Source organism: Ranitomeya variabilis, chromosome 3, assembly GCF_051348905.1.
Source record: "Ranitomeya variabilis isolate aRanVar5 chromosome 3, aRanVar5.hap1, whole genome shotgun sequence".
Lineage (NCBI taxonomy): Eukaryota > Metazoa > Chordata > Amphibia > Anura > Dendrobatidae > Ranitomeya > Ranitomeya variabilis.
This window is the reverse complement of record NC_135234.1, coordinates 636,141,955-636,169,765: the sequence shown is the minus strand read 5'-3', so window position 1 is coordinate 636,169,765 and position 27,811 is coordinate 636,141,955. Positions and strand designations below refer to the sequence as shown.

Here is a 27,811-nt window from a genome sequence, read left to right as displayed (position 1 = left end):
ACTGCCTGCCACTGTGCCCACAAGATCTCAAGCAGGATAATTGCTGTAGTTGTTTCTATGTTTGGAGCAAATTGCACGGAGTTAGCAAGTTAGTTTTCACAGGCACAGGACCCCTTGTATAGTTAACTGCTAGAGATGCCTTGAATGAGTAGTCAACTGGTGCAGTAATAAAAAAAAAAATTATATATATATATATATATAATATGTCACAAATTGTTCTAGTGTCTCGTCTGGAGGTTCTATGTTTCACATTTTGTGGGATTGTCCACTGCTTAAACCCTTCTGGGTGATAGTCCAACCCCTCATAAAGCGAGTTTTTGGAGTGGATCTCCCATTAATTCCTCAGCTCTTTTTAAATATTTTCCCTGAATCCATTTCCAGGAGATCCAATAGATTACAGCAGCACACTGTCTGCCTTCCACTGGAAGAAAACCTTGATGTTAGAATATAGATCTAGTTGGGAAGGTGGAGAGGTTATTAGGAACTTTGACTACCGGGCAGCCCTTAATGACAATACTGGGGAGAGATTTACCCTTGTTTGGTCTCCTTGGGATTCCTTTTGGTTCATGTTAAATATTTGATCTAAATGTGATAGATACAAGTAGGTCATAACATCCATTATCTCCCCCCACCCCCCTACTTTTGTCTGAGTCTGTAAAAATGTTACTCTATCTACTTGAAAATGATTACTAGAGTATAAGATTGGTTCTTAACCTATGAATGATAGATATTTTAGTGAAAATCTAATTTCTCTTCCTGTAATTTAAAGAAAATAATTCTTTTTTTTTTTTTTTAAAGTTCCTGAACATGGAGTATTTCTCCCAGAAAATTATTGCAATTACACACATTCCTTTGAGGATTGGAACTTCAAACAGGAAAACAAATAGGCAAATTGGACAGAAATTAACAGAAAACCCCCAAAATGAGCCTGACGTTGTTGGCACACCCTTTGGAATAATTCGAAGTTTGGGGAATCTTCAGACTGTAGTACACCTACTAGTTGGCCAGTTTTGCACAACATATTGCCCCCATACCTGTTAGATTAGCATGCAAGATTTTTTTTTTCCAGAAACATAGTACATGCAACATTGGGGCAGTAGTTACTGTTAGTCACATGGATGACTGCTGTATTTTAAAGACACCAGCTATAAATATGCTTAGTTTAGTTTTTAAAAAAAATTTTATTGGCAGAATTTCAGGAAGATTGCAGCAACTCCTATTTTCAGACAGTTTATGTACTGTTTGAAATGGGTTGGACCCTAGAAGGTAATCGTTACAGCCGCATGTTTGCTAAAAGTTGGGAAGTCATGAAAATAGTGACCCCTTTCCATCCTTCAGAAACTGTTTAAGGGTTCACACCACCCGGCCATTTAAGAGGGGGCTATTTTCCCCACTTAAGGAACGTCCAAGGGCATTTTGAATAAAGAGGCGAAGAGATGGACGATCAGGAAACCAGTTCACCGATTGTTCTGTTCTGAGAGGTGTGTAGGTCTTCAAATGCCTAAAGTGTGAGGAAAAAAAATAAATAAATATTGCATAGTTGTACAAGAAAATAGCTCCATATGCCACAAGTTTATTACATGTACTCCAAGTGAATATGCCCCCCATAAATACCCTCCCTTTGCAGAAAACCCTTCATGTCTAGTTCTGGGACATTGGTGTGTAACAACTCCAGCCTAATCTGCAGACAATGGCTTCACAAGTTTATCCCTCCCTAAAAGAATACTACCTCTCACCTGTATGTGTAAGCTACGGTAGCTACTGCCAGAGCAACTAGTAGTACACCGACTGTAACAGCAATTCCACTCACTGAAGAGGCTGCACCTGTACAGATAGACATTTGGGAATTTAGTATGCTCATCAGAAACACTAATGTTGCTACAGTATTTTTTGGACACTGGATTTATTTGCATGGGGCCTAGAATTACACTTTAGTTACATGTAAAATACAAGATATTGCTCTGGCACAAGGTCATAAACTCACCTGATGGCACACTAACTTGTGCACTAGCAACAGCCAAGCTAACATCATCGGTCAAGGACACATTTACACAGTAGACTCCAGTATCATTGAAGACTTGACGCAGTACTAGCTGGCAGCCAGATGAGGGCTCCACTGGGTTACATACAGTCTCTTGTGGATTCTCACAGTTCAGGTCAGAAATGACAGTACAGGCTTCTCTTGGTACACTAAAATACACAATTAAACAAGTTTCTAGGACAGGTGACACGTCTTGAGGAAATTAAAGTGGTGTTTGTGCAGGGAAGAACACACTAAGGGTATGTCTCCACGTTCAGGATTTTCCATCAGTATTTGTAAGCCAAAACCAGGAGTGGGTGATAAATGCAGAAGTGGTGCATATGCTTCTATTATACTTTTCCTCTGATTATTTGTAAGCCAAAACCAGGAGTGGAACAATCAGAGGAAAAGTATAATAGAAGCATATGCACCACTTCTGCATTTATCACCCACTCCTGGTTTTGGCTTACAAATACTGATGGAAAATCCTGACCAAATCCTGATGCAATCCTGAACGTGGAGACATACCCTAACACTCAAGTAGAGGACATGATTTTTTTTTTTTAAAAACCAGACAAAGAATTAAAGGCCATGAACACCTTTACACCGAATTTGCCCCTTCAATAGTTTGCCAGATGGAAACAAGCAACTTTAATACTAATAAAGCAGTTACACACACACACACACACACACTAAACCCTATGATGGGGCTTTGCTACCCATAGCTTATTTTGTTCTTGAAAATGGGAAATGTCCAGGTTGTAAGTGGAAAGAAATCATGATTTTTATGAAATGCAGAACAAGGACTGAAGCTGTACTGACACACGAGAGCTAGTGAGGAATCTGAGGACCATCACACCCATGGAAACCGGACATTCAATACTAATATCTTCTCAGCTGATCCACACACCCAGCACTGGGGCAAGACGTGCAGCTGGTTGTAAAAGTTTCTGAAGCATTTCAGGTGCCAAGTTTGCATCTTTTAATAAGGGAATGACTTCATGTACAGAACTGGGAAGAAACTATTGTTATTCATTTTTACCATCAACTCTGTACCAAGTGTTTATTGACATACAGAAGTGTATGTATGGCAGTGAACACCACGTCAGCAGATGTTGTGTCCAGGACATCTATACATTGCCACATGGAATATGAGGGGGACTGATGTGCGTCTGATTGCTGGATGCAGAGTGTGGACACTGACAATACAGGGAAAGATGTGACATTAATGATTTGATCATAGGCCATTTCTTTGCAGTTTACCCATTTTGAGTTCTGCTACAATAATTCTTTGAAGACAGTCCAAAAAAAAAAAAAATTATGTAATTACGGTGACATTTTTCTTAGCGTATTGCATCTACGCTAGTTCTACATAAAATCTATGTAGAAAAGAACCAGACTGTAACAAGGGTTCCTAAAGTGAAAGATGGCAGACAAACTCAGTACAGTGCTATCTGAAAGGTAACCACCAATACACACAATTACTTTTGTTTACCTTCCCTGGCATGTAACCACGAGATCCACAGCATTCTCGAGCCCAGCAGCCACAATTGGCTCCACTTGCACAATCTGTACACTTTCAATGCCAGCTGCAAAGGTAGAGTGTAACACATTAGTTGGGTTTGATGAGGTCATATGTCTTAGTGGGTATAACTAGCATCAGAAATGCTAATGGGGGGGGTCCCACTTAATTACTAGGGTGCTCTTTTCTTTAAGTGACATATCTAGCACTGCCCTATGGGTTCTGGTTATCGGTACCTTTAATACTTCTGCTGTGTCATTTGGTGGGGGGGGGACTAAATCCTTGTGTGCCTCCTATTATACAAGATACTTACAGACAATCTCCAGGTCACTAGCAAATGTTCCATATCTATACATTAGGCACCCAACATTTGGCCCCTCAGGAGCCTGTCGCTTGGCAAGCAATAGGACTTCTCCATTAGCTTCTGTGACTTGTACAACTTCACTGGATGCAGCCAGATCAGTTACTGAAAAATAAACGTTTTAGCAAATTGGTCAGAGGCAGACCATAAAATACAAGGAGTATCTAAGCAATATTGCTAGAGGAAAGCCAGCTGTAGGGAACAAGTCTTCCATTTGTAAGAGTGAGAACATAAGGCAAATACACAGGATCTGGTACTTTGTCATGTAGTAACAGATGCAATCTACTGAGCTAGAGTGCCATTATACATAACCACCAAGATGTATACATTACATTGAGACATGCATTGTGACTACCATGAGCCTTTATGGCCATGCCAAGAATTCTGCAGCAAGTATACCTTCAGCTGGTGCTAGTGTAGAGGAACCTTCATTTGTGGCACTTGGTGCAGCACTTTCCACAATGTCCTCAGAAAGCTGTGTTCCAGTTTCTGCAACCACTTCTGTTGGTAAGACTCCTGTTGCAGCTGCTGCATTACTTGGAATGACTTCCTGGGTAGTCGGCATGGCATCAGGTAAAGCTTCTGTTACAGCATCTTCAGCATTGACCACAGGGACTTGTGAAGTTTCATCTTCAAGGATAGCATTTGGTAGAGTTTCAGTTTCTTGATCTGTTCCTGGTTCTACAGATGCAGAATCTATGGCCACCTCATCGTTAACAGAAGTCTCCGTTACAGACAGATCAGCTTCATCAAGTGACAATGTGGAGTTAACTGGAACCAATACTGTTGTGCCACTGGGAATCACTACAAAAAAAAAAAAAAAAAATTTCCATACATATCTAGATTATGAAATTACTTATTCCCTAATAGCATTTAGGTCCAAGTTGAGTAAAAGTAAATTTGAATCTGTTGAAGATGGTCTACAAGTGTTTATGCATGTTGCTTTTTTGTATCCCATCTCTAAAGTTATGGTAGACAGACCCGAATACTATGCACATACTGAAATTTTACAATATTTCTGCTTCTTATAGTAGTCGTGCTGCATGGACATACCAGTCAGTTGTCCATTTGTTGTAGCTGCTCCAGTTGTGGGTTCTGCTGGTTGATTTGTCGTCACACCCTCCTGGGCAGATGTCACCACGGGAGCAGCACTGCCACATGGAGAGATTGGAATAGCAGCCTGAAGAACAACTTTTGCCTTGAATAGACCAGGAGTCACATATGTATGAGTAACGCCTGTATTCCGTGTTATAAGTGTACCACTCTCATCTCCAAAATCCCAGGAGAAAGATATGTCAGATGTCTCGAGATAATTGCTTGGGTCATGAACTGCTACAGAGAAGGACACTGCTCTGTTCTGGATGAAGCGCTTGTCCTCCTGGTCCAGATCAAGTACTTGCGATATGGAAACCGAGACTGGTATCTGATCTATAACATACAAGATTAAGAATTATGTCTAAAACAAGCCACCAGGACAATTTAGGTTATCTGTACATGGTGGTGTCATTGGTTACATTAACAAGTTCTCATCATCTCAACTGGACAATGCCTTAAAAAAAAAAAAAAAAGTAATAATTGTTTATATTCTAGAACACAAAGAAAAGTTTATACAGAGAAGCCATTTCATACCAGTGATTGCAAACTGGGAGGATGTACTGCCAATGGGGATGAATTTCTGTCTCCCTCGATAATGGTATACAACAACATCCATCGTGTATGAGCCAAGTGGAATGCTGTCTGTCTCTACAGTTAGATTGGAAGAAGGACCATCTACCGCCTGCCAGTACTTGCCTAGAAGAAATTATATTTTTATGTCATCTCTTCACATAAAAAAAAAAAAAAAAAAAGTGTAACAAGTTTAAGAAACCAACCCCATGCTTGCCAGACATAAACAAATTTGCTTTGTTTCTTCTCTGCTTCACGTGGGAAGGGACGTCCATCTGGAAAGGTACATTTAGAACCTTCTGCTGACTCATCAGGGTAGACTGGTTCACCTGCTGACACCCAGGTACCTACATAAAAAGAGATTGAACACTAGTTTCTGCCAAAGAAAGCCCTTAAAATCCAGTAAAGAATTTTCTCAGCACCAAGGTTTTCATTTAAGGGCTGCTTACTGTTGTCAGTGCAGTTTTGGCTCCATACAACCTGTCCATTAGGCAATATAGTCTGATTGTGGGGGAAATTCAGCTGGATAGAGAATGTAACTTTAGCACCAGTCAACGTTGGGGCATCATTTTGGATAGTAAATGTCACCTGGCCTCCTGTGAAGCAGAAGATGGGAAGAACACTTGTATTACCTTTGTGAACTAGTATATAAACACTTCTAAAAGCAAAATGCATGATATAAATGCCGATCATGCTCAAAAGTAATAAGGCTACATTCCATTGTTTTCATTTGAGGCTAAGTGAATTTATCTTAAATCTAGCTGGATTATTCAATGTTTTAGCACCTCAAATTTCGTCCCACAGCGTTTTGCAGCCATTTGAGTATAAGCTTTAATGTGGATTCCACCTCCAAGTAGTGACATGTCACCCTCTCAACCTGGCCAGATTAACAAAGCCTCAAGGTAGGGTGATGGGGCAATATTTATTTTGCCCTATGAAAAGCAATGTTAAGTGGAAAATCCAGGGAGTATTATATCATTTATTTGCATCTTGTCTAAGACCACTCAGTTTTCTGACCTGTCCAACAATCTCTTTTCTGGGCTTCACTTCCTTTCCAGACAGGGTACATCTGGCTGTTCCATGACTTGAAGGGCAGACGTTTCTTACTTTGCACCTCTAAAGCATTCTGTTGGATGCTGTTTCGAGACCCTAAAACAAAACAAAAAAAAAAAAGTTTAGATTGACATTGTTATGTGCCCTACTAAGCACAATACTAATGTATGACCAGAAGTCAAGAGTCACATGAGATAGTTTAATCCCCTGAGTTTGATTTAGAGGTTCTTCTGCCGTATGCTCAAGAATGTGCAGTCAGACTTTTTAGCTTAGAAAGCCCCTTTGTACCAGCATGTGATGCGTGATCTGGAGTCGTGCTGAGGGGCTCTAGGCAAAGTTGGTCACATGTAGGATTCCAAGGAGGATTGAGTTTCCATGTGACCCTCAGCTGAGGTGTCTAACCTGAGGATTTATGGGACCATGGTTATTTGTCCAGTGATACTATGATAAACTGTTGGTATACATTTATACTGAGGCAAGAGAACATTTATGCAATAACTGCAGTAGCAGAGATACAAGATTGTTTTAAGCTAGTTATCCTGATCACACACGTTCCAAGTGTCTGCACATCCCTTAGTGTTGTCCAGGATTTGACAAGTTACCCCTCAGAAAATGAGTCACTTGACCATAGGCCATGTCTAGTATTGCAATTCAACCCCATTTAAGTACAACTCATAGTCAAGGGTGGTGTTATTTCTTAAAGTTTCCTCTTCTAATCCTGAACATCCCCTTTAGAGCTTTATGCAAGTTTCTTTTTTCAGATATGACAGGTATTCTAGGCTTAATGCTCCATAAGGATGACCCTCCAGAAAGCTTGGAAGCCCCAGACCTCAATCACAGGTATTCAAGTGTGCTTGTTCTTCACCCATCTGACTGGCTTGGAGGTCAGTGCTAGGAATGGCATGTTCCTGACCCTCATGGAGTTATTCTACCTGAACCCTAGTGGCAATTTACATGCAGAAGTGATCAGACGTGAGGACTGAGGAGACATTTATGCGATGTTCTTTACATGTACCAGACTGAAATACATATACATTTTTTGAATTTTTAACCTATTGCCATCATGAACACAAATGACTTGGGTTTGTTTTCTTTTTAATGGTATTCATTAACTAGTGAGACTCAGGGACATGAGAGAGATTCAGGGATAGTATAAGTGAAACCAGACCATTTTTTATTTTTTATTTATTTTTTTATTTTAGGAGGTGTGAGTAGAACCTGATATTTTCCCCCATTGCAATGAGGCCAATTAAAATTGTAATTGTATGTGCCTTGCTGTACAGGCAGCCCTTGTAAAAATCAAATCTATACACATGCAAGCATGGCAGTAGTCATACACTACAGACCGAGTACTGCAAAGAACAAAGCAGCAGTAGAGCCAATACTGAAATTTATAAATGCATGCCAGTGTACAGCTGATTGAAGAAAAACTTTAAATGACATCTATAGTTACAGCCCCTTAAAGATGCTCCTCTTTGGTACATGGGACATTATGACATGCAAACCTGCGATGTGCCATGGCCAAAGGGCAGAAGATGATAGGAATCTCATCAGACCACATTGCCAGGGAGGACAGTCAGGCTCCACCAGTGGGAGCTGGGATTAATCCGTTACCAAGTACTTACGTTCCCATGATAGAACAAGACCTCTAAAGGGTTTAAGAGTGTGAACACAGCCTAAAAGGAGTTCCCTACCACTTTAATATTTTCTTTGCTGCCAAGAGAAACTGACATTTTAGATCTTTAGGCTACCGCACACTATATAATCTGTCATTGAATGTTGAGGATAAACTTAGTGTGAACCACCGAGTAACTAGACACAGGTCTATAGAACTACATACATAAATGCATTCTAGATATCGCAAACCTGCTTTAAACAATTAATGAGTGGGGAAACTTTTTTGGCACCCTGTTAAAAGTTAAGGCATTGCTACATTAGCTAGGGTCCTTAAAGGTTATTATTACATATCAAGCCAAGATATCCAGGCTGTCAGTACTCACTGTTCTGCGCCTCTATCCCAGCACACAGCAGCCACAAGACAGACAGCTGCCAGATTGCTCTCATCTCTGCTGTTGTCTTGATCCTCCAGCACAATGGAAGAGGAAAGTCAGGGGAACTTACTATAAAATACCCAACAAGTGGTCATTAGCATAATCATACCTCCCCCTGTGACTTTACATGGATTAATACATTCCAGTTCATCTCACAAGCCTCCCTACCCACAGAGGACAGAGTAAACGTTAGACCTCAGGCAAGGTATTTCATGTGATCACCATCAATTCTTATATAGAAGTGGGAACTTGAGAATCTGCCCAATTACAAGAACTACAGAGAGGAAAGAGGAACCATAATTTGCCCATTGAGTATCTCAGATGAGTTACATACAACGTGATCTGGCAACACAAATTGCCAAGAACTGGCATGCAGTATGCAAGCTTGGCCATGTGATATGCCTGTTCACACCAGTCACCTGGGGTACAGTCCATGCAGTTATAAACACTATTAAGTGTAACATGCTAATCCAGTCAGCCAAAGTTTGGAACAAGGTGTGCCATTCAGAAGGCTTCCACAACTGGTCTAACTTAACAGTTAGCAAGGCCAAAAAAAAAAAAAAAAACAAACATTTGTCCATTCAGTTCAGCCTATATTCCATCAGAATAAATCCCCAGATCTATGTCCTTCTAAGAACCTAATAACTAAGATACAATATTGTTACACTCCAGGAAGACATCCAGGCCTCTCTTGAACCCCTCAACTGAGTTCACTATCACCACCTCCTCAGGCAAGGAATTCCAGATTCTCACTGCCCTAACCGTAAAGAATCCTCTTCTATGTTGGTGGAATTATCTTCTCTCCTCCAGACGCAGAGAATGAACCCTTGTGACCATCACCTTCCTTGGTATAAGCAGATCCTCAGAGAGATATCTATATTGTCCCCTTATATACTCATACATGGTTATTAGATCACCCCTCAGTCATCTTTTTTCTAGATGAAATAAAACTAATCTCTCTGGATATTGTAGTTCCCCACATAGTCTTATCTTTATCCCAGACAAGATTAGTTACTATAACCACAGACGCACAAAGAGGACTTAAATATCCTCCAGAAAATTGACAAAAAAAAAAATCAGAGAAAAAAGCAGAGATGGTTACCAGGAGGTAACCATCTCTGCTTTTTTCTCTGATTTTTTTTGTCAATTTTCTGGAGGATTTTTAAGTCCTCTTTGTGCGTCTGTGAGCTTTTACTCAATGTTTAGCGTTAGGACCGGCAAAAATGTAAGGACCCTTGACGTGGGTTGCCGGCTTACGTATTGAGGCCCCAATATAAACGAATACCTTACATAAATTGATATGTTTTTTGTTTTTTTTTTGCACTTTATCTTGCAGGGCGCAGTCGGACCAAGATGGCTCTATAAGCTGTAGGCCTCTATTCACACAGCATGCATTTTGTAGCACTGGGCAGCCCGCCTGTATGTGCGTTAGTAATAGGCTGTAGACCAGATGCTCTGCATTGCTTGTGTGAACAATGCCACATACAGACTATTATCGCTTATCTTTTTGTGCACTAATGCCAAACAACCAATACTGGATTGAAAGTGGTTGTTTCATCAGTATTTTTTGCACCTGTTTTGTTGCCATCATTTATCGGGTCCGATGCGCCCAGCTGGTGCATTTCTTTGGAGGCTTCAGCAGGTAACCATCTCTGCTTTTTTTCTCTGTGATTTTTTTTTAGTTACTATAACCACCACACCAGGCACATGCCTGACAATCACATCACTGCCCCACCATTACCTGCACCTATACAGCCACTCACCTCATCCCAGGACATAAGGATCTACTATGAGTTTCCCATTTATATCTAAGCCCTGTAAGCTCAGCCCGGCTTCACCTGCTCATTTACACCTCATTAACCTGACAGCTAATGAAAGACTTTTGCTCTGATTGGAGGTCATGTGATCCTTTGATGCCTCTGAACTGTGACAAGCTGCCTGGATAATACATTCTTTTTATCTTTCAGAAAACTTGCAAAGCATGCCTATGTTGCAATTAGCCACACGGAGGGGTCCAGGGGTCTATATGCACAAGATGCACCTCTATATCACATGTAGGGGGATTTTTCATTCCCCCTCCATCAGTTTACTGGCATCAAAAAGTCACAACATTTTGCATAGGTTATAATAGTGCAAAAATGTGCAAGTTTCTGCTCTTTTGTGCCAAACCTAGAACTTTTGTTTAGGCCTCCTTCACACATCCGTGTGTCCAGTACATGTGCTGTCCTCTTTTTTATGGGTACCACACGTACCATATATATGCTATGCACTTGTCCATTTTTTTTACACGGACCATGTGTCCATGCAAAACTCACTCAGACATGTCTGTTTTTTACCGGCAGCATGGACGCCAAGGATCTGTAAAAAACACGTACAGCACACAGATGGCATCCATGTTCTGACCGTGTTTAACATTGCAAAGTATAGGAGAAGCTTTGTCATTTATTTTTATATTATCCGTACAAAACCCCCCCACTGATGACAGTCATTAAAAACAGACACACAAATGACACGCTGATGACACCAGTACTGTTTTTTCACATACGTGTTTTATATGGACGTCTGAAGGTGGGTGAGGAATGGCAGACGGTATTGTGTCCAGCCACCACGCAACAAATTTATTGGAAAAGTATGTGAATATAGCGTCTTTTAGGCTATGTGCACACGTATTTTTGAGGTCTGTGGATTTTTTCGCTGCGGACTTCTCAAATCCGCTGCGAAAAAATCCACAGACCTCAAAAATACCCTGCGTTTTACCTGCGGATCTACTGTAAACTCATGGAAAACTGCTGCGGACCCGCTGCGGATCTGCAGCAAAATCCACAACGTGTGCACATAGCCTTAGATGCTGAGATTTCCTAGGTGAAGCCGCTTCTGATAAATGATGGCGGCAGTTTCCTAAAGTGGCTTCACCGAAAGTTTTGCTCTCATACTTGCAGCGTCTTTCAATCTATACTTTCAAGTATAGAGAGCTTCCATTAGGCTAAGGTCACACCAGCATATATTCTCTCATCTGAGAAAATCACCCTGATCAGACTGTGATCGGACATGGCTGTGCACTAGGTTCATTTCTTGATCTGGGTTTGTAGTGCTTTTTCAGGGGAACACCATGTGGAATTTGACTAAGGCCACATTCACACGCTCAGTATTTGGTCAGTATTTTCCCTCAGTATTTGTAAGCCAAAACCAGGAGTGGTGATGTGTTTCTATTATACTTTTCCACTGATTGTTCCACTCCTGGTTTTGGCTTACAAATACTGAGGTAAAAACCTCACCAAATACTGATAGTGTGCACATGGCCTAAGAATGCAACAGTGTTTTTTTACGTGCGTTTTTTCAGGCTCCCCATAGAAGTTTAGAAAGAAAAAAATGCACCAAAAACTACACAATTGAACAGTGTCTTTACACTCACTGAGAGCAGAATATGGACACGGTTGCGTTGTGTTGTGTCGGACCGTCGCCACCAAAAAACATTGCATGTAACGTTTTTTGGTGCGTCGTCTGCAGCATTTCCGACCACGCATGCGCGGCCGGAACTCCGCCCCCTCCTCCCCGCATCTCACAATGGGGCAGCGGATGCGTTGAAAAACAGCATCCGCTGCCCCCGTTGTGCGGCGCTTCCACACTATGCGTCAGTGCGCTGCAACGTCACATATCGACGTGCAGTGCACGACGCTAGTGTGAAAGTAGCCTAAGCCAAAACCAGGAGTGGAACAATCTGAGGAAAAGTATTAAAGAAACACTTCACCACTTCTGTATTTTTCACCCACATTTTGGCTTACAAATACTGATGTAAAATACTGCCCAAATACTGAATGTGTGAACTTAGCCTTGAGGGCTCATACTCGTCAGTTTTAATAAAATCGGTCTGATGTTATTCCTGAAAGGTCGGACGTGTCATGCAAGTGTCATATATATGAGTGCAGTGTAATTTTTCTCACCTAGCATCCATATGACATGCATATGCAAACCCCAACACACCACAGTTCAGCAGCATCTTTAAACACACAGTGGACGCAGTTTTCTTGAAATCACATATGATTTACTTGGACAATTAGGCTATGTGCACACGCTGCAAATCCACAGCGGATTTGACGCTGCGGATCTGCAGCAGTTTTCCATGAGTTTACAGTACCATGTAAACCTATGGAAAACAAAATCCGCAGTGCACATGCTGCGGAAAAAAACACACGGAAATGCAGCGGTTTATATTCCGCAGCATGTCAATTCTTTGTGCGGATTCCGCAGCGGTTTACACCTGCTCCTCAATAGGAATCCGCAGGTGTAAAACCGCAGGTGGAATCCGCACAAAATCCACGGTAAAAAAGCAGTAAATCCACGGTAATTCTGCGGTAAATCCGCAGTGCGGTTTACCTGTGGATTTACCAAAATCAGTGCGGAAAAATCCGCACACCATTCCGCAGCGTGTGCACATACCCTTAACCCCTTTCTGACCTCGGACGGGATAGTACGTCCGAGGTCAGAAGCCCCGCTTTGATGCGGGCTCCGGTGGTGAGCCCGCATCAAAGCCGGAACATGTCAGCTGTTTTGAACAGCTGACATGTGCCCGCAATAGCGGCGGGTGAAATCGCGATTCACCCGCCGCTATTAACTAGTTAAATGCCGCTGTCAAACGCAGACAGCGGCATTTAACGGCGCTTCTGGACGGGCGGCCGGAAATGAGAGCATCGCCGACCCGTCACATGATCGGGGGTCGGCGATGCTTCTGTATAGTAACCATAGAGGTCCTTGAGACCTCTGTGGTTACTGATACCCGCTCACAGCACACCTGCATTTCTGCTGCATAGCAGCAATCTGATGATCGCTGCAATGTAGCAGAGCCGATCGCGTTGTGCCAGCTTCTAGCCTCCCATGGTGGCTATTGAAGCATGGCAAAAGTAAAAAAAAAGTAAAAAAAAATGTAAAAAAAATATAAAAGTTTAAATCACCCCCCTTTCACCCCAATCAAAATAAATCAATAAAAAAAAAATCAAACCTACACATATTTGGTATCGCCGAGTTCAGAATTGCCCGATCTATCAATAAAAAAAAAGCATTAACCTGATCGCTAAATGGCATAGCGAGAAAAAAATTTGAAACGCCAGAATTACGTTTTTTTGGTCGCTGCGACATTGCATTAAAATGCAATAACGGGCGATCAAAAGAAAGTATCTGCACCGAAATGGTATCATTAAAAACGCCAGCTCGGCACGCAAAAAATAAGCCCTCACCTGACCCCAGATCACGAAAAATGGAGATGCTACGAGTATCGGAAAATGGCGCAATTTTTTTTTTTTTTTTAGCAAAGTTTGGAATTTTTTTTCACCACTTAGATAAAAGATAACCTAGTCATGTTAGGTGTCTATGAACTCGTACTGACCTGGTGGGTGAATCATAATGGCAGGTCAGTTTTAGCATTTAGTGAACCTAGCAAAAAAGCCAAACAAAAAACAAGTGTGGGTCTGCACTTTTTTTGCAATTTCACCGCACTTGGAATTTTTTTCCCGTTTTCTAGTACATGACATGGTAAAACCAATGATGTTGTTCAAAAGTACAACTCGTCCCGCAAAAAATAAGCCCTCACATGGCCAAATTGACGGAAGATAAAAAAGTTATGGTTCTGGGAAGGAGGGGAGCGAAAAACGAACACGGAAAAATGGAAAATCCCAAGGTCATGAAGGGGTTAAACAAAATAGCGCACATCTCTCTGTTAGGCCGGTTTCACACGTCCTGATATTTCCGGTACCGGAGATATCAGTGTCCGTGTGTGTACTACATGCGCACACGTGTGGCTATCGTGTGCCCCATCAGTACCACACGGACGGCTGCCGGGGAAGTAGCGCTACTGTAAGTGCTGTTCCCAAGCAGCTGGTGCTGAACGCGGCTGTCATCTGTTTTCCCCTGATCGGCCAGCGAGCATGGGAGAATGAATGAATGATATGTAGCGGGCACAGGCTCAGTAACTAGTGCTGACGTCACCGAGTCTGTGCTCGCTCGCCGGCATGAACTCCTGTGACCTCAGGACCATGGGAGAATGCAAGTGATGAGCTCACGGCAGTTCAAGCTCTGTCACAGTAACCTCATGACTTGCTCGCTGGCATGAACTACTGTGACATCAGGTCCGTGGGAGAATGCGAGCACAGACTCAGTGACGTCACCGCTAGTTACAGAGCCTGTGCCCGCTGAATATCATTCATTCCCCAGTAGTTTACAGCCAGGCTGGTCGCATTAACACCACTCCCGGTTGTAAACTGAATATACTCCAGATATGGATTACGGTGTGGAACTGACTGTACGCTGGACAGGTATGGGTATATTGTTAGTTTGTTATTTTTTTTACAGGAGGGTCAAGGGCGTAGCTTGGATTACCAGTACAATAAAGATGGCAAAACTGTGTGGGGTATGATTTCGTAAAAATACTGCATGTGTGTTTAATTAACCCTTTACCAACTATAGGATTAGTAATGGATAGGTGTCTTATTGACATCTCTCCATTACTAAGCCGGCTTAATGTCACCTTACAATAGGAAGGTGACATTAACCCCTCATTACCCCACTTGCCACCGCTACAGGGCAAGTGGGAAAAACCAAAGCTCCAGAATTGGCATATCTAATAGATGTGCCTTTTCTGGGGAGCTGCGGGCTGCTGTTTTTAGGCTGGGGGGGCCATATCCATGGCCCTTTATCAGCCTGAGAATAGCAGCCCGCACCCGTGAGTTTTGGCGGGTTGGTTTAAAAACATAGAGGGACCCCACGTTGGGTTTTTCAGTCATTCGTTCTCCCCCGTTCACGCTGCTCGCCGGCACAGCAGGGGAGAGTGGATGAAAGCCGCGTTCAGCACCACACGCAGAGGAACAGCGCTTGCAGTAGCGCTACTTCCCCGGCGGCCGTCTGTGCACATGGAGGACAGTGTGCACTGTTCTCCATGTGCACCTGTGTGGCACGTTTTGTGGCCCGTGTGTCCGGGTAAAAATAGACATGTCTGCGTGTTTTGCACATGGACACATGGTTTCAGGACTCTGAACATTTTTTATTACCTTTTTGTGCATTACTGCCCTTTTCCAAGATGGCGTCTTTGGTCTCATGTGCAGTGTGTCTTCCTGCTATAAAACTCCACCCCAGCCTTCAGTCTGTGCTAGAGTATTCTGCCTTGCATCCAGCTCCTGACCTCTGGTTACTCTCTGGCTATATACCTGCTCCTGTGAAGTTATCCTGCTACTCTGTTCTGAGTTCCTGCTGCATACACCAGTTCCAGTAATCCTCCTTCATCTGCTGCTCTGTTTACTTCCATCTGCTTTTGCTGGACATGTAAGCTGTTGCTGCTCTGCAGGAACCTGAGACTATTACCCAGACCTCCCTGGTTGAGCTAAGATATTATTTGAACTGCCTTATAAGCATATCTATCTGTGTTTTGGACTAAGCAAGGACTTATTCATGTCAAGTATCCTCAAGAATAATTTTGCTTCATAGACTTTCTGCGTGATTGCATTTTCCTCTGAAGTTTCATATAGACTGCTGAGCTGCATTTGATATTTGCACCAAGTGTTGTGGACTTGAGTTTCTCTCTGCACCTGTTTGAATCACCGTGTGATAATATAGACTTTACCACTTATAAAACTGTGTCCTGTAGTTGTCTTGTTCCACGCAAAGAGTCTCCTGAGTTATCCCCTATAATTATTACACATGGTCCATGAAAACACATTGACATGTGCATAGAACCATTCATTTGAATGGGTCTACGTGTGTCAGTGTCTCATGTACGTGAGAAAACTGTCACCACACGTACTGGAGACACTGATGTGTGAAACCGGCCTTAGGAGGATCTTAACTACTGTGGGTGTGAAACATAACATCCAACAGGATTAAGGAAGGTGGGCTGCTGTATCTGAGACCGCTGATCATTGTAACAGGATAGTAGTTGCATTCCAAATTTCGGAAATGACGCGGTTATGCGTGTCATTTAACTGGAAGTGAGGTCAGAGGGAGGCTGCCGCCCTGTGTTCTATGATACCGGAAGCGACTCTGTTGTGTGTTGCAACGACTGGAAGTACAACTAATTTGAATCCAGAGTCATATTCTGGTTACACAAGAAGTATGGGAGTTGTTCTTTTGGAGCGGGACCTCTCAGAATAAGCTGGACAATTGGGGGTAAGTCCCTGAAAATGTCACTCAATTTCACTAATTGTCCACCATATATATACGGCCATTTGGTTACCTCACTCTCTGCAGGATTAGACAGAGAATGAAGGGACCCATTTTCACTCTGCATCTAGCACTTAGAAATCTATTCTAAAATACAAGTGTAAAGTCCCCTGAGGAATTTACTTGGTAGAATTGCGTTGGGACGTTCAATAAGTGAAAGTGCAGGGCCCCCAATGTAGGGCTAGCTGTAGACTGCCCTTGTCAGGGTAGGAGAACTTGGTGTTTCAACCAAATGTAGCCATTATAGGGATCTGTAGGGCTAGCATGCACGCCTTTTCTCCTGGATGATTCCTACCTGGATGAAGGACACTCCCACCTGCGGCAAAGAACACGGAATGTGTGAGAACGTTCCTTATATCTAACCATTTGGTGTTCTTAAATGTATCAGGGACCATATATAGGCTATAACCCCTCTGCTTGCCTGCTTGATAATCTTGGGCTTACCACTGTCAGCTTTTGACTTATGACAATGATATCTTGGGTAGAAACAACAAGAACTTTATGAATAATTGTCCTATAATTGTTTTGCAACAGGATATTACTGTCTCTAGGATTTGGATGGGCCATTTTGCAGTGAACACCTAGCTGTCCCTGTGTCCTACTCTATCCACGACACAACTGTTTGGACTTTCATGATCTGGACCTCCTTACTGCAGGGTCGTCTAGATCATTGTTTTTGAATCTCGTTTTACTAAGAGAGGTAGACCTCCATATCCCACAAATGGTCAGTTATACCTTGGGTGGTATCTACCCTCTTATTAGGCAGCACTGTGATTTTTTAAGTATTGAACTATTAAAAGTTAAGTCTGAAAGGGGTTGTCTGGTCAAAACAGATAAGCCTGCAGTCACTCTGTGTGACTGCAGATTTATAAATCCCCGGTTTCAGACCCAGGAACGGAGGGTATATATAACTTATACATACCCCTGGCCAGTGGGCATGGCCTTGCTCCATACACTTGTATTGAGCAGAGGCCAAGCCCCATCGAGTGACGGGGCTGTCTAGTAAGTGTGGCCTACTAGAGAGACCGGCCTCGGCCGATACAAGGGTATGGAGTGAGACTGCGCCCACTGGCCGGGGGGTATGTGTAACTCATACATACCCTCCAATCCCTGGTCTGAAACCGGCGAATCGTGTACTGGAGCGATTTATACGTCTGCAGTCACACAAAGCGACTGCAAACTTATCTGTTTTGACCAGACAACCCCTTTAATGTAACTCTCACATATTGCTATATTTGATATAATACAGTGAGGCGTCTTTCTTTGCAAGTGGTCTATTTATTCCCACTATCCTTGCTTTTCCTGAGGCTTGCTAATACTAGGAAATATCAAAAACAAAACAACTTTATTCAAATTATCACCTACCAAAATGAAACAAAAACAGCAGCATTAAAAACACATGAAAGGCCACATTCACACTTTGAGTATTTGGTGAATTTTTTACCTCAGTATTCGTAAGTCAAAACCAGGAGTGGGTGATAAATACAGAAGTGGCGAACTGGGAGAATATTGTGCACCACATTTTCTAAGGCTACGTTCGCATGTTGAGTTTTTCCATGTTGTATATTTTCTGCAGCATTTCTAGACCTATTCGGTATATTAGAAACTTGAGGTGTTTTTTCATTTTTTTTTTTTTGAGTACATTGTTTAATGAGGCAATGTTCACATGTTGAATATTTGGTCAGCATTTCACCTCAGTATTTGTAAGCCAAAACCAGGAGTGGGTGATAAATCCAGAAGTGGTGACGTGTTTATATTATACTTTTCCTCTGATTGTTCCTCTCCTTGTTACTGAGGTAAAAACTCACTCTGAAGAATATTGGAGATATAATTTCATGTCAATCATTTGCATCCTATTTGGCATGGGATTCTAATACCCGCCGTCAGTTGTGCAGCTGTAACAGGACACCTAGCTCAGCAGCACGGGTCAAGCATCAAAAGGCTGTAACAGAACTCACACCTTGAGCCAGCTAAGCTCAGAACAAGTAGTAGGAGCCAGGTAGCCAAGCTGTGTTTGGTCTCAATGCATAGCAGGGGCCTAGCTGGATCCGATGGCACTAAAACTGCCCCCCCTAGAAACGTCCATTAAGGCTGAGTGCGCCTCTTATTCCTGCACGCCCCTCAGTAAGGCCTGTTTCACACATCCTGATATTTCCAATACCGGAAACACCAGTACCGTGTCCGTGTGTGCACGACGTGTGGCAACCGTGTGCCACATCAGTACCACACGGACAGCCGTCAGGGAAGAAGCGCTACAGTAAGCGCTGTTCCCTGGCGACTGGTGCTGAAGCCGGCTGTCATAATTGTCCCCTGCTCTGCCGGCGAGCAGAGGACAATGATGAGCGTTAAATTAAAGTCCGAACGACAGCAGGTGGCAGCTTTTGGAGCTGTTACCCCCATTATCCGACACCTGCTGTCGCTAATAACAGTGACAGTAGGTGCGGAGGATGGGGGTATTCCACAGCTGCTGGCTGCGATCGTTCAGAAATAAATGAATGAAAAACCTGATGTGGGTTCCCCCCTATATTATTAACCAACCAGACAAAACTCACAACTGGGGGCTACAACCCTCAGCTGTCAGCTTCTGCAAGGTTGGTTATCAAGAATAGAGGGGTATATAAATAATTTAAAAAACGGTGTGGGGGTCCCCCCCCATTTTTGACAACCAGCCTTGCTAAAGCTCACAGCTGGGGGCTGCTATCCTCGGACTGGTAAGGGGTCATTGATATAGCCCCCCAGCCTAAAAACAGCAGCCCAGAAAAGGCATATCTATTAGATGCGCCTTTTCTGGTGCTTTGCCCGACTCCTCCTACTTGCCCTGTAGCGATAACCAATCTAGCTGAAGTTGGGGGATTGCAGCCCCCAGCTGTGAGTTTTGTCTGCTTGGTTAATATATAGGGGAACCTACCTCAGGTTTTTCATTTATTTCTGAACAATCGCAGGTGGCGGCTGTGGAATACCCCCATCCTCCGCACCTACTGTCACTGTTATTAGCGGCAGCAGGTGTGGGATGATGGGGGTAAGGCTATGTGCACACGTTCAGGTTTTTTTGCATTTTTTTCACGATAAAAACGCTATAAAAACTCATTAAAAACGCATGCATTATGCATCCTATCATTTAGAATGCATTCTGCATGTTTTGTGCACACGGTGCGTTTTTTTTTCCGTGAAAAAAAACGCATCGCGGTAAAAAAGCAGCGTGTTCATTAATTTTGCAGATTTTCTGCGTTTTTCCCGCAATTCTCTGCATTTGGAAAAAAAACGAGTCAAAAACGCGGTAAAATCGCATGCGGATTTCTGGCAGAAATGTCCGGTTTTTGTCAGGAAAATTTCTGCCAGAAATCGTGACGTGTGCACATAGCCTAACAGTCCCAAAAGCCACCACGTGCTGTCGTTCCGACTTTATTTTAACAGTCATCATTGTCCTCTGCTCGCCGGCAGAGGAGGGGGGAATGATGAGAGCCGGCTTCAGCACCAGCCGCCGGGGAACAGCGCTTACAGTAGCGTTTCTTCCCCGGCGGCCGTCCGTGTCACACGGAGGACATCAATGTGTTTTCTGTGTGCGGGACGTTCTGCTGTCCGTGATGATGGCAAAATACGGACATGTCAGAATGATTTGCCCACGGACACACGGTCTGAGGAAACACATTGATATGTGCATAGACCCAATCATTTGAATAGGTCTATGTGTGTATGTGCCTCCGGTATGTGTGAAAACTGTCACTACACATACCGGAAACACTGATGGTTTAGGAAGCCTAACATTGGTGTATGAAGTGCAGAACACAGATGCGGGGTGCGCCTCTTATTCCTGCACGATTAGTAAACGCTGCGGGTTGGACGCTGTGTACTTGTGCAGTGTCCAGATGTTACAGCATAGTGGATGGGATTTCAAGAAACCCCATGCCCACTATGCATGCACAGATGCCTGTGAGCCCCTGTGGAGACGGACATGTGGCGCGTCTTTCCAGACCACAGCACGTCTATTTATCTTTCGGAGACATCTCACCCATAGTGTATTGGACGCAGTGAATCTGCACGGTTCAGTGATCACATGCGGAATCACCTGCGCTCAATAGATAGCAGCGCTCCGGATGAGGCGAACATACACTGCGGCCAAAGCGCGGCCTCAGTGTGAACAGGGCATATAAGCACATGCAGATTATACAGCTTTTTGATCAGATCAGTTTAAAAACCCAACTCAGACTCTTCCTATTCATTTCTATGGGAATTCCACTTTGATGTTCGTGTGATTTTTTAGGTGTGGAGACGGTGGAGTGCCTGTCCCCGCTGTGGAGATGATCCTGACGGTATCCGTACGCTGGACAGTCAGGCTATGTTCACACGATCCTTTTTTTGATCCTTTTTTTTTCAGGTCCTTTTTCCATGCAGGGTACAGTCCAATGTTACTCTATGGAAAACAAAAACCGCTGTGCCCACTATCCTTTTTTTCTCAGGCACATCCGCGAGGATTTGCCTGCAGAAAAAAAGAAGTACCATGTCACTTCTTTCTGCGGATTCAGCTCCTGTTTTCAACAGGCACCAATAGGAAAGTGCTGTTGAAAACCCGCAGAGGAATCTGCAGAAGAAACTGCAGGAAAATCAGCAGTGCAGTTTTGCACTGCGGGTTTTCCAAATCAGGACCTGAAAAAAAAAGGATCAAAAAAAGGATCAAAAAAAGGATCATGTGAACATGGCCTTACCTATCAGGAAAAAACGCTTCAGTAAAAAAGAAAAACTTCACGCAGGAGCGCGGAGCGGTTTCCATTTCAAAAGTATTTGTGCAATAAGTGAGCGATGCGGATGACGTGACGCAGTCGGTGGCGGCAGTGTGTGGCCGCTCCTGGCGGAATTATTACTACGCGCGCGCCATTCAGAGCCTGACGTCACCGCAAGGTCTCCTGCTCGACCAATCGGAAGTTGCCGGGGCGTGGCTGACCGGTGGCGGGAAGTTTTCGGGGTCTGCATTGTAGGAATTCCGGAAGGCTCCGTTACCGATTCCAAACGAGTTTCCGGTCAGGCCCGGGTCCAACTGTACGGTCCTTGGCCTCAGCTGTCATGGATAACTTCCAGAAGGTGGAGAAGATTGGGGAGGGCACGTACGGGGTCGTGTACAAAGCTCGAAACCGGGAGACCGGGGAGGTGGTGGCGCTGAAGAAGATCCGCCTGGACACGTAAGTGCAGAGACGTGGGGGACTGGTCCTCAGTGCAGGGGAACTACAAGCAACAGCATGCTCTACTCAATGATAAGGGCTGTATCCTGCCCCCTGTGTACCTGCTGTAGTGATCGTCCACATGTATAATGGCCCCAGCCCTGTGCCATCCTCCCCCCCCCCCCCAGCCCTGTGCCATCCTCCCCCCCCCCCCCAGCCCTGTGCCATCCTCCCCCCCCCCCCCCAGCCCTGTGCCATCCTCCCCCCCCCCAGCCCTGTGCCATCCTCCCCCCCCAGCCCTGTGCCATCCTCCCCCCCCCCCCCAGCCCTGTGCCATCCTCCCCCCCCAGCCCTGTGCCATCCTCCCCCCCCCGCCCTGTGCCATCCTCCCCCCCCCCAGCCCTGTGCCATCCTCCCCCCCCCAGCCCTGTGCCATCATCCTCCCCCCAGCCCCGTGCCTCCCTCTCCTCCCCCGCCCCGTGCCTCCCCCTCCTCCCCCCGTGCCTCCCCCTCCTCCCCCCCTCCCCCCGTGCCTCCCTCTCCCCCCCGCCCCGCGCCTCCCTCTCCCCCCCGCCCCGTGCCTCCCTCTCCCCCCCCGCCCCGTGCCTCCCTCTCCCCCCCCGTGCCTCCCTCTCCCCCCCCGCCCCGTGCCTCCCTCTCCCCCCCCGTGCCTCCCTCCCCCCCCCCCCCCCGTGCCTCCCTCCCCCCCCCGTGCCTCCCTCTCCCCCCCCCGTGCCTCCCTCTCCCTCCCCCCCGTGCCTCCCTCGCCTCCGCCATCCTCCCCCCAGCCCCGTGCCTCCCTCTCCTCCCCCGCCCCGTGCCTCCCCCTCCCCCCCACGCCTCCCTCTCCCCCCCGCCCCGTGCCTCCCTCTCCCCCCCGCCCCGTGCCTCCCTCTCCCCCCCGCCCCGTGCCTCCCTCTCCCCCCCGCCCCGTGCCTCCCTCTCCCCCCCGCCCCGTGCCTCCCTCTCCCCCCCGCCCCGTGCCTCCCTCTCCCCCCCCGTGCCTCCCTCTCACCCCCCCCCCCCCCCCCCCCCCCCGGTGCCTCCCTCTCACCCCCCCCAAACCCCCCCCGTGCCTCCCTCGCCTCCGCCTCCCTCCCCCCCGTGCCTCCCTCGCCTCCCTCTCCCCCCCGTGCCTCCCTCTCCCCCTCCCCGTGCCTCCCTCTCCCTCGCCTCCGCCTCTCCCCCCCCGTGCCTCCCTCTCCCCCCCCCGTGCCTCCCTCTCCCCCTCCCCGTGCCTCCCTCCCCCCCCCGTGCCTCCCTCTCCCCCCCCCCCCCATGCCTCCCTCTCCCCCTCCCCGTGCCTCCCTCTCCTCCCCCCCGCCCCTAGGGGTTGAATAATAATTGACCCACACTTTTATGTTTAAAATTTATAAAAATTTAACTGAGCAACAAAACTTTTTGGTTTGTAAGATTTATGCATCTGTTAATAAATCCTGCTCTTGTTTGAAGTTTGAAGGCTCTAACTTATTTGCATCTTATTAAACCTGCTAAATCTGCAGGGGGTTGAATACTACTTGTAGGCACTTAGTGTGTGTGTGTGTGTGTGTGTATATATATACATATATCTATCTCATTAATTGGTGGTGAAAATGTGTCCGATAAAGGGTTTGTTTTTTTGTGTATGCCACAAACCTGTTTTATTATTTGTGCAATGGAAATGTCACTTTATTTGCTCCCGACTTGGTAGCATATCCGTCTGCTAGAGAGCTCTGCGAGTTCTTTGTCCTGGTTTCCTGTTGACTGCAGTAGACCATAGTTCAGTCATTCTTGTGCTTATTTGTTAGGCCTCTTTCACACTTCCGTCTTGGCTGCTCTGTCGCAATCCGTCGTTTTGGGGAAAAAAACGCATCCTGCAAATGTGCCCGCAGGATGCTTTTTTTTCCCATAGACTTGTATTGCCGACGGATCGCGACGTATGGACATACGCCGTGCACTGGATCTGCCTTTTTTTGGCGGACCATCAGCACAAAAAAAAACACGTTTTTTCATACGTCGGATCTGCCATTTCTGACCGCGCATACGCGGCCGGAACTCCGCCCCCTCCTCCCCGGACTTTAGAATGAGCAGCGGATGCGTTGAAAAACTGCATCCGCTGCCCACATTGTGCAGAAATTTCACAATGTGCGTCTGTATGTCGCGCCGACGGACCCGTACCGACGCTAGTGTGAAAGAGGCCTTAGCTACTGATGTTTCCATTACAAGAAATGCCAATGTCTGCATTTTGTGTTTTGGCTGGTACTTTCTAATAAAATATGCCTGCAAGAGTCGAAATATCATAGGAAGGTTTTCCCTTAAGTTGTTTACACTGCACCATGTTACTGGTCACATTATACCCAGTCTTCAGACAATGCAGCTGTGGTGCAGGTTGTTACCCTGTAACTTTGCTAATTTTTTTTCATCACCAAAAACTGCACTTGATCGAAAAGGCAGTATGATTGGTTACACGGTAATATAATTCTGCTAGACTTTTACCAAAATATGTACACATTAAAGAGAAGGTGCCGTGATTTGAATTTTTGTCTTCATAATTATTGATTATCACAATCAACTATTTTTTAATATAAAATTAAATTAACTACTTTCATAGTGTTTTTTTTTTTTTTTTTTAAATTTACCTTTATATTTGCAACTGGGGGCTGCCATTTTCATTAGTGTGGGCGTAAGTGTCCGGGCACAACACTTGTACACCTCACTTACCGCAGCCGACCGCATGTCTTGCTTTGAGGCCGCTCCTCCTGCCTCTTAGCTGTGACCTGGGCATGCCCTCCTGGGCTGTCCAGGTCACAGCTGTGGGAGGAGATCACGGCCATTTTGTTGTAGCCCGCAGCGTATATTGTGGGCTTTATTTTCCCGTCATCGCAAACACTGCTCAGTGTGTGCGATGACAGGAGCTGCCGGTCAGAGTGCTGCGGGGTCATGCTTTCACTTACGGCACCGATGCGTGAGAACTTTCCCACGCAGCGGTGGTGTCGTAAGTGAGCGCACCAGAGCTGATGAACTCCGGTGACTGCTCACGGCAGCTCAATGTTACACACTGACAGGAGGTAATCGCTCACGCAGTATCGTCGTCTGTCTTTGAGAGCAGTCACATCACTGATGTGATCACTGCGGACAGGTGAGGAATATTGTGGTTTATTTTTATTGCAGGAGACATTGGCTTCGCTGGATTAGGCGTTCGGTGAGTAGGGCTTAATTAAGATTATTAAAGGAGTCTGTGTTTTTATACAATATCACTATGGGGTTAGTAACGGATAGGTGTCTTATAGGGCTTGATGTCACCTGACAATACAAAGGTGATATGAACCCCACTTGCTACCGTTACAGCGAGGCTAAGCACCAAATTTAGCGCATCTTACAGATGCGCCTTTTCTGGGGCAACGGAGAGCTGATGTTTTTAGCCTGGGGGCAATATCCATGGCCCCTTCGTAGGCTATTAATATCAGCCCACAGCTGTCTGCAAAGCCTTCGCTGGTTATTATAGGGGTACCCCACGTTTTTGTTTTTTTTTGTGGGGGGGGTCCTCCATCTTAATAGCCAGTAAAGGCTAAGTATACAGCTGTGAGCTGATATTAATAGCCTAGAAAGCTCCATGGGTATTACCCCCTTCCCAGGCTATAAACATCTGCCCCTTGTCTTTCCCTCTGCTGGTTATTGAAATTACGCATGAGCTCACGCAATTTTTTTTTTTTTTTCACTTTTCTTTAAAATTAACAGTTAATAATAATAATAATCTTTATTTATATAGCGCCAACATATTCCGCAGCGCTTTACAGTTTAACAGTTTCAAACACAACAGTCATAGGTAACAATGTTAACAATACAGCAATAAAGCAAAATAAGATGACCCTGCTCGTGAGAGCTTACAATCTACAATGAGGTGGGGAGATACAAAGTACAGGTGTGTATTTACAATGATGTATTTACAATGATGGTCCAGCCATCTTCAGGGGGTGGGGGGTAGATGAGAGTGAATGGGCTACACACACACACAAACATAAAATGACTGATTAGGGAACGTGATAGGCCGCTCTGAACAAATGAGTTTTGAGTGAGCGCCTAAAGCTATGCAAGTTGTGGATGGTCCTAATATCTTGGGGTAGAGCATTCCAGAGGATTGGCGCAGCACGGGAGAAGTCTTGGAGGTGGGAGTGGGAGGTACGGATTAGTGCAGAGGTTAGTCGAAAGTCGTTTGCAGAGTGCAGCGGTCGGCTAGGCCGATAGACAGAAATGAGGGAGGAGATGTAAGGGGGTGCCGCACTGTGGAGAGCTTTGTGGGTGAGAACAAGTGCTTTGAATTGTATCCTGTAATGAATGGGCAGCCAGTGTAATGACTGGCGAAGAGCGGACACGTCCGAGTAACGATTAGCCAGATGGACGACCCTGGCTGCTGCATTAAGGATAGACTGGTGAGGGGAGAGTCGCGTGAGGGGGAGGCCAATTAAAAGAGAGTTACAGTAGTCCAGGCGGGAGTGGATTAGGGCGACAGTGAGAGTTTTTGTTGTCTCCATGGTGAGAAAAGGGCGGATTCTAGAGATGTTCTTTAGGTGTAAGCGGCACGAGCGGGCAAGAGATTGTATGTGGGAGGTGAAGGAGAGATCGGAGTCAAACATGACACCCAGACAGCGTGCTCTCTGGTTACAGCCTATGTACATTCGTTCTGTTAACGCTCCTACATAGGCTGGTGACAATGTGTGCGTAGGTTTGTGTGTGTGTTTGTGTTTACTTAGGCTACTTTCACACTAGCGTTGTGCACTGCACGTTGCTATGTGTCTTTTTGTAGAAAAAACGCATCCTGCAAAAGTGCTTGCAGGATGGTTTTTTTCTACATAGACTTGCATTAACGACGTAGTGCGACGCATTGCCACACGTCGCCACCGTCGTGCGACGGTTGCGTCGGACCGTCGCCACCAAAAAACGTTGCATGTAACTTTTTTTGGTGCGTCGTGCCCATTTTTTCAAGTCTGCCCCCGCCTCCCCACACCTCACAATGGGGCAGCGGATGCATTGAAAAACAGCATCCGCTGCCCCCGTTGTGTGGTGCTTTCACTGCTTGCGTCGGTATGTCGCAACGACACAATTCGTCGTACGACGCTAGTGTGAAAGTAGCCTTATCGGCTTAGTAATGAGTGTTTGAGTGCATGTGTTTTTCGCAGTTTGATACAGCGAGCAGCACCAACTAACAGAATCCTTGCTGCCTGCCATACTCGGTGACTGTCTATTTTTCAGTATAACTTTGTCACCGAGAAAATGGCTCCACCCTGTGTTCCTAAATGTCATCCTCTCTTAGGCTGGTTTCACACTTGCGTTTTTATCTGCATGCATTTTAAAAAAAAAACGCATGTGTGAAAAACGCATGTAAACGCGGTAAAACACATGCGTTTTTTAGACGCATGCGTTTTTATAGAAAAACACAAGAAAACACAAGAAAACCCTAACCCTACCCCTACCCCTAACCGTGACTGAAATACGTGGCACTTAAATACGTGGCACTTAAATACGTGGCACTTAAATACGTGGCACTTAAATACGTGGCACTTAAATACGTGGCACTTAAATACGTGGCACTTAAATACGTGGCACTTAAATACGTGGCACTTAAATACGTGGCACTTAAATATGTGGCACGTGGCACTTAAATACGTGGCATGTGGCACTTAAATACGTGGCATGTGGCACTTAAATACGTGGCATGTGGCACTTAAATACGTGGCATGTGGCACTTAAATACGTGGCATGTGGCACTTAAATACGTGGCACTTAAATACGTGGCACTTAAATACG

At 45.2% G+C, this 27,811-nt stretch overlaps 2 protein-coding genes across 2 annotated transcripts in view; one reads left to right on the top strand and one right to left on the bottom strand.

The window, feature by feature from the left end:
* Nucleotides 1–1,172: 1,172 nt before the first annotated feature.
* On the bottom strand, nt 1,173–8,763 carry PMEL (premelanosome protein). Its single transcript, XM_077297573.1, has 12 exons — nt 8,622–8,763; nt 6,586–6,717; nt 6,018–6,164; nt 5,775–5,915; nt 5,533–5,694; nt 4,957–5,331; nt 4,303–4,707; nt 3,856–4,008; nt 3,516–3,609; nt 1,985–2,190; nt 1,737–1,824; nt 1,173–1,501 (listed from the first exon to the last, which is right to left on the bottom strand). Exons 1-12 carry the CDS (start codon nt 8,683–8,685, stop codon nt 1,354–1,356), a joined length of 2,115 nt encoding a protein of 704 aa, XP_077153688.1. The 5' UTR covers nt 8,686–8,763; the 3' UTR covers nt 1,173–1,353.
* A 12,998-nt stretch (nt 8,764–21,761) lies between these two features.
* CDK2 (cyclin dependent kinase 2) overlaps nt 21,762–27,811 on the top strand; it is a 51,121-nt gene continuing 45,071 nt past the window's right edge. The window contains exon 1 of the mRNA XM_077297572.1: nt 21,762–22,048. Within this exon, the coding sequence (XP_077153687.1) occupies nt 21,933–22,048 (116 nt within the window). The 5' untranslated portion in view covers nt 21,762–21,932. The remainder of the gene's footprint in view (nt 22,049–27,811) is intronic.

Bases quoted from the DNA above. Each gene is read 5' to 3' on its own strand.
- PMEL (XM_077297573.1), bottom strand. From the start codon at position 8,685: ATGAGAGCAATCTGGCAGCTGTCTGTCTTGTGGCTGCTGTGTGCTGGG. The intron at 6,718-8,621 runs GTGAGTACTGAC...GTTTTGTTTTAG, and splicing joins TGGGATAGAGGCGCAGAACA to GGTCTCGAAACAGCATCCAA. The intron at 5,332-5,532 runs GTATGAAATGGC...TGTATGTTATAG, and splicing joins CTCCCAGTTTGCAATCACTG to ATCAGATACCAGTCTCGGTT.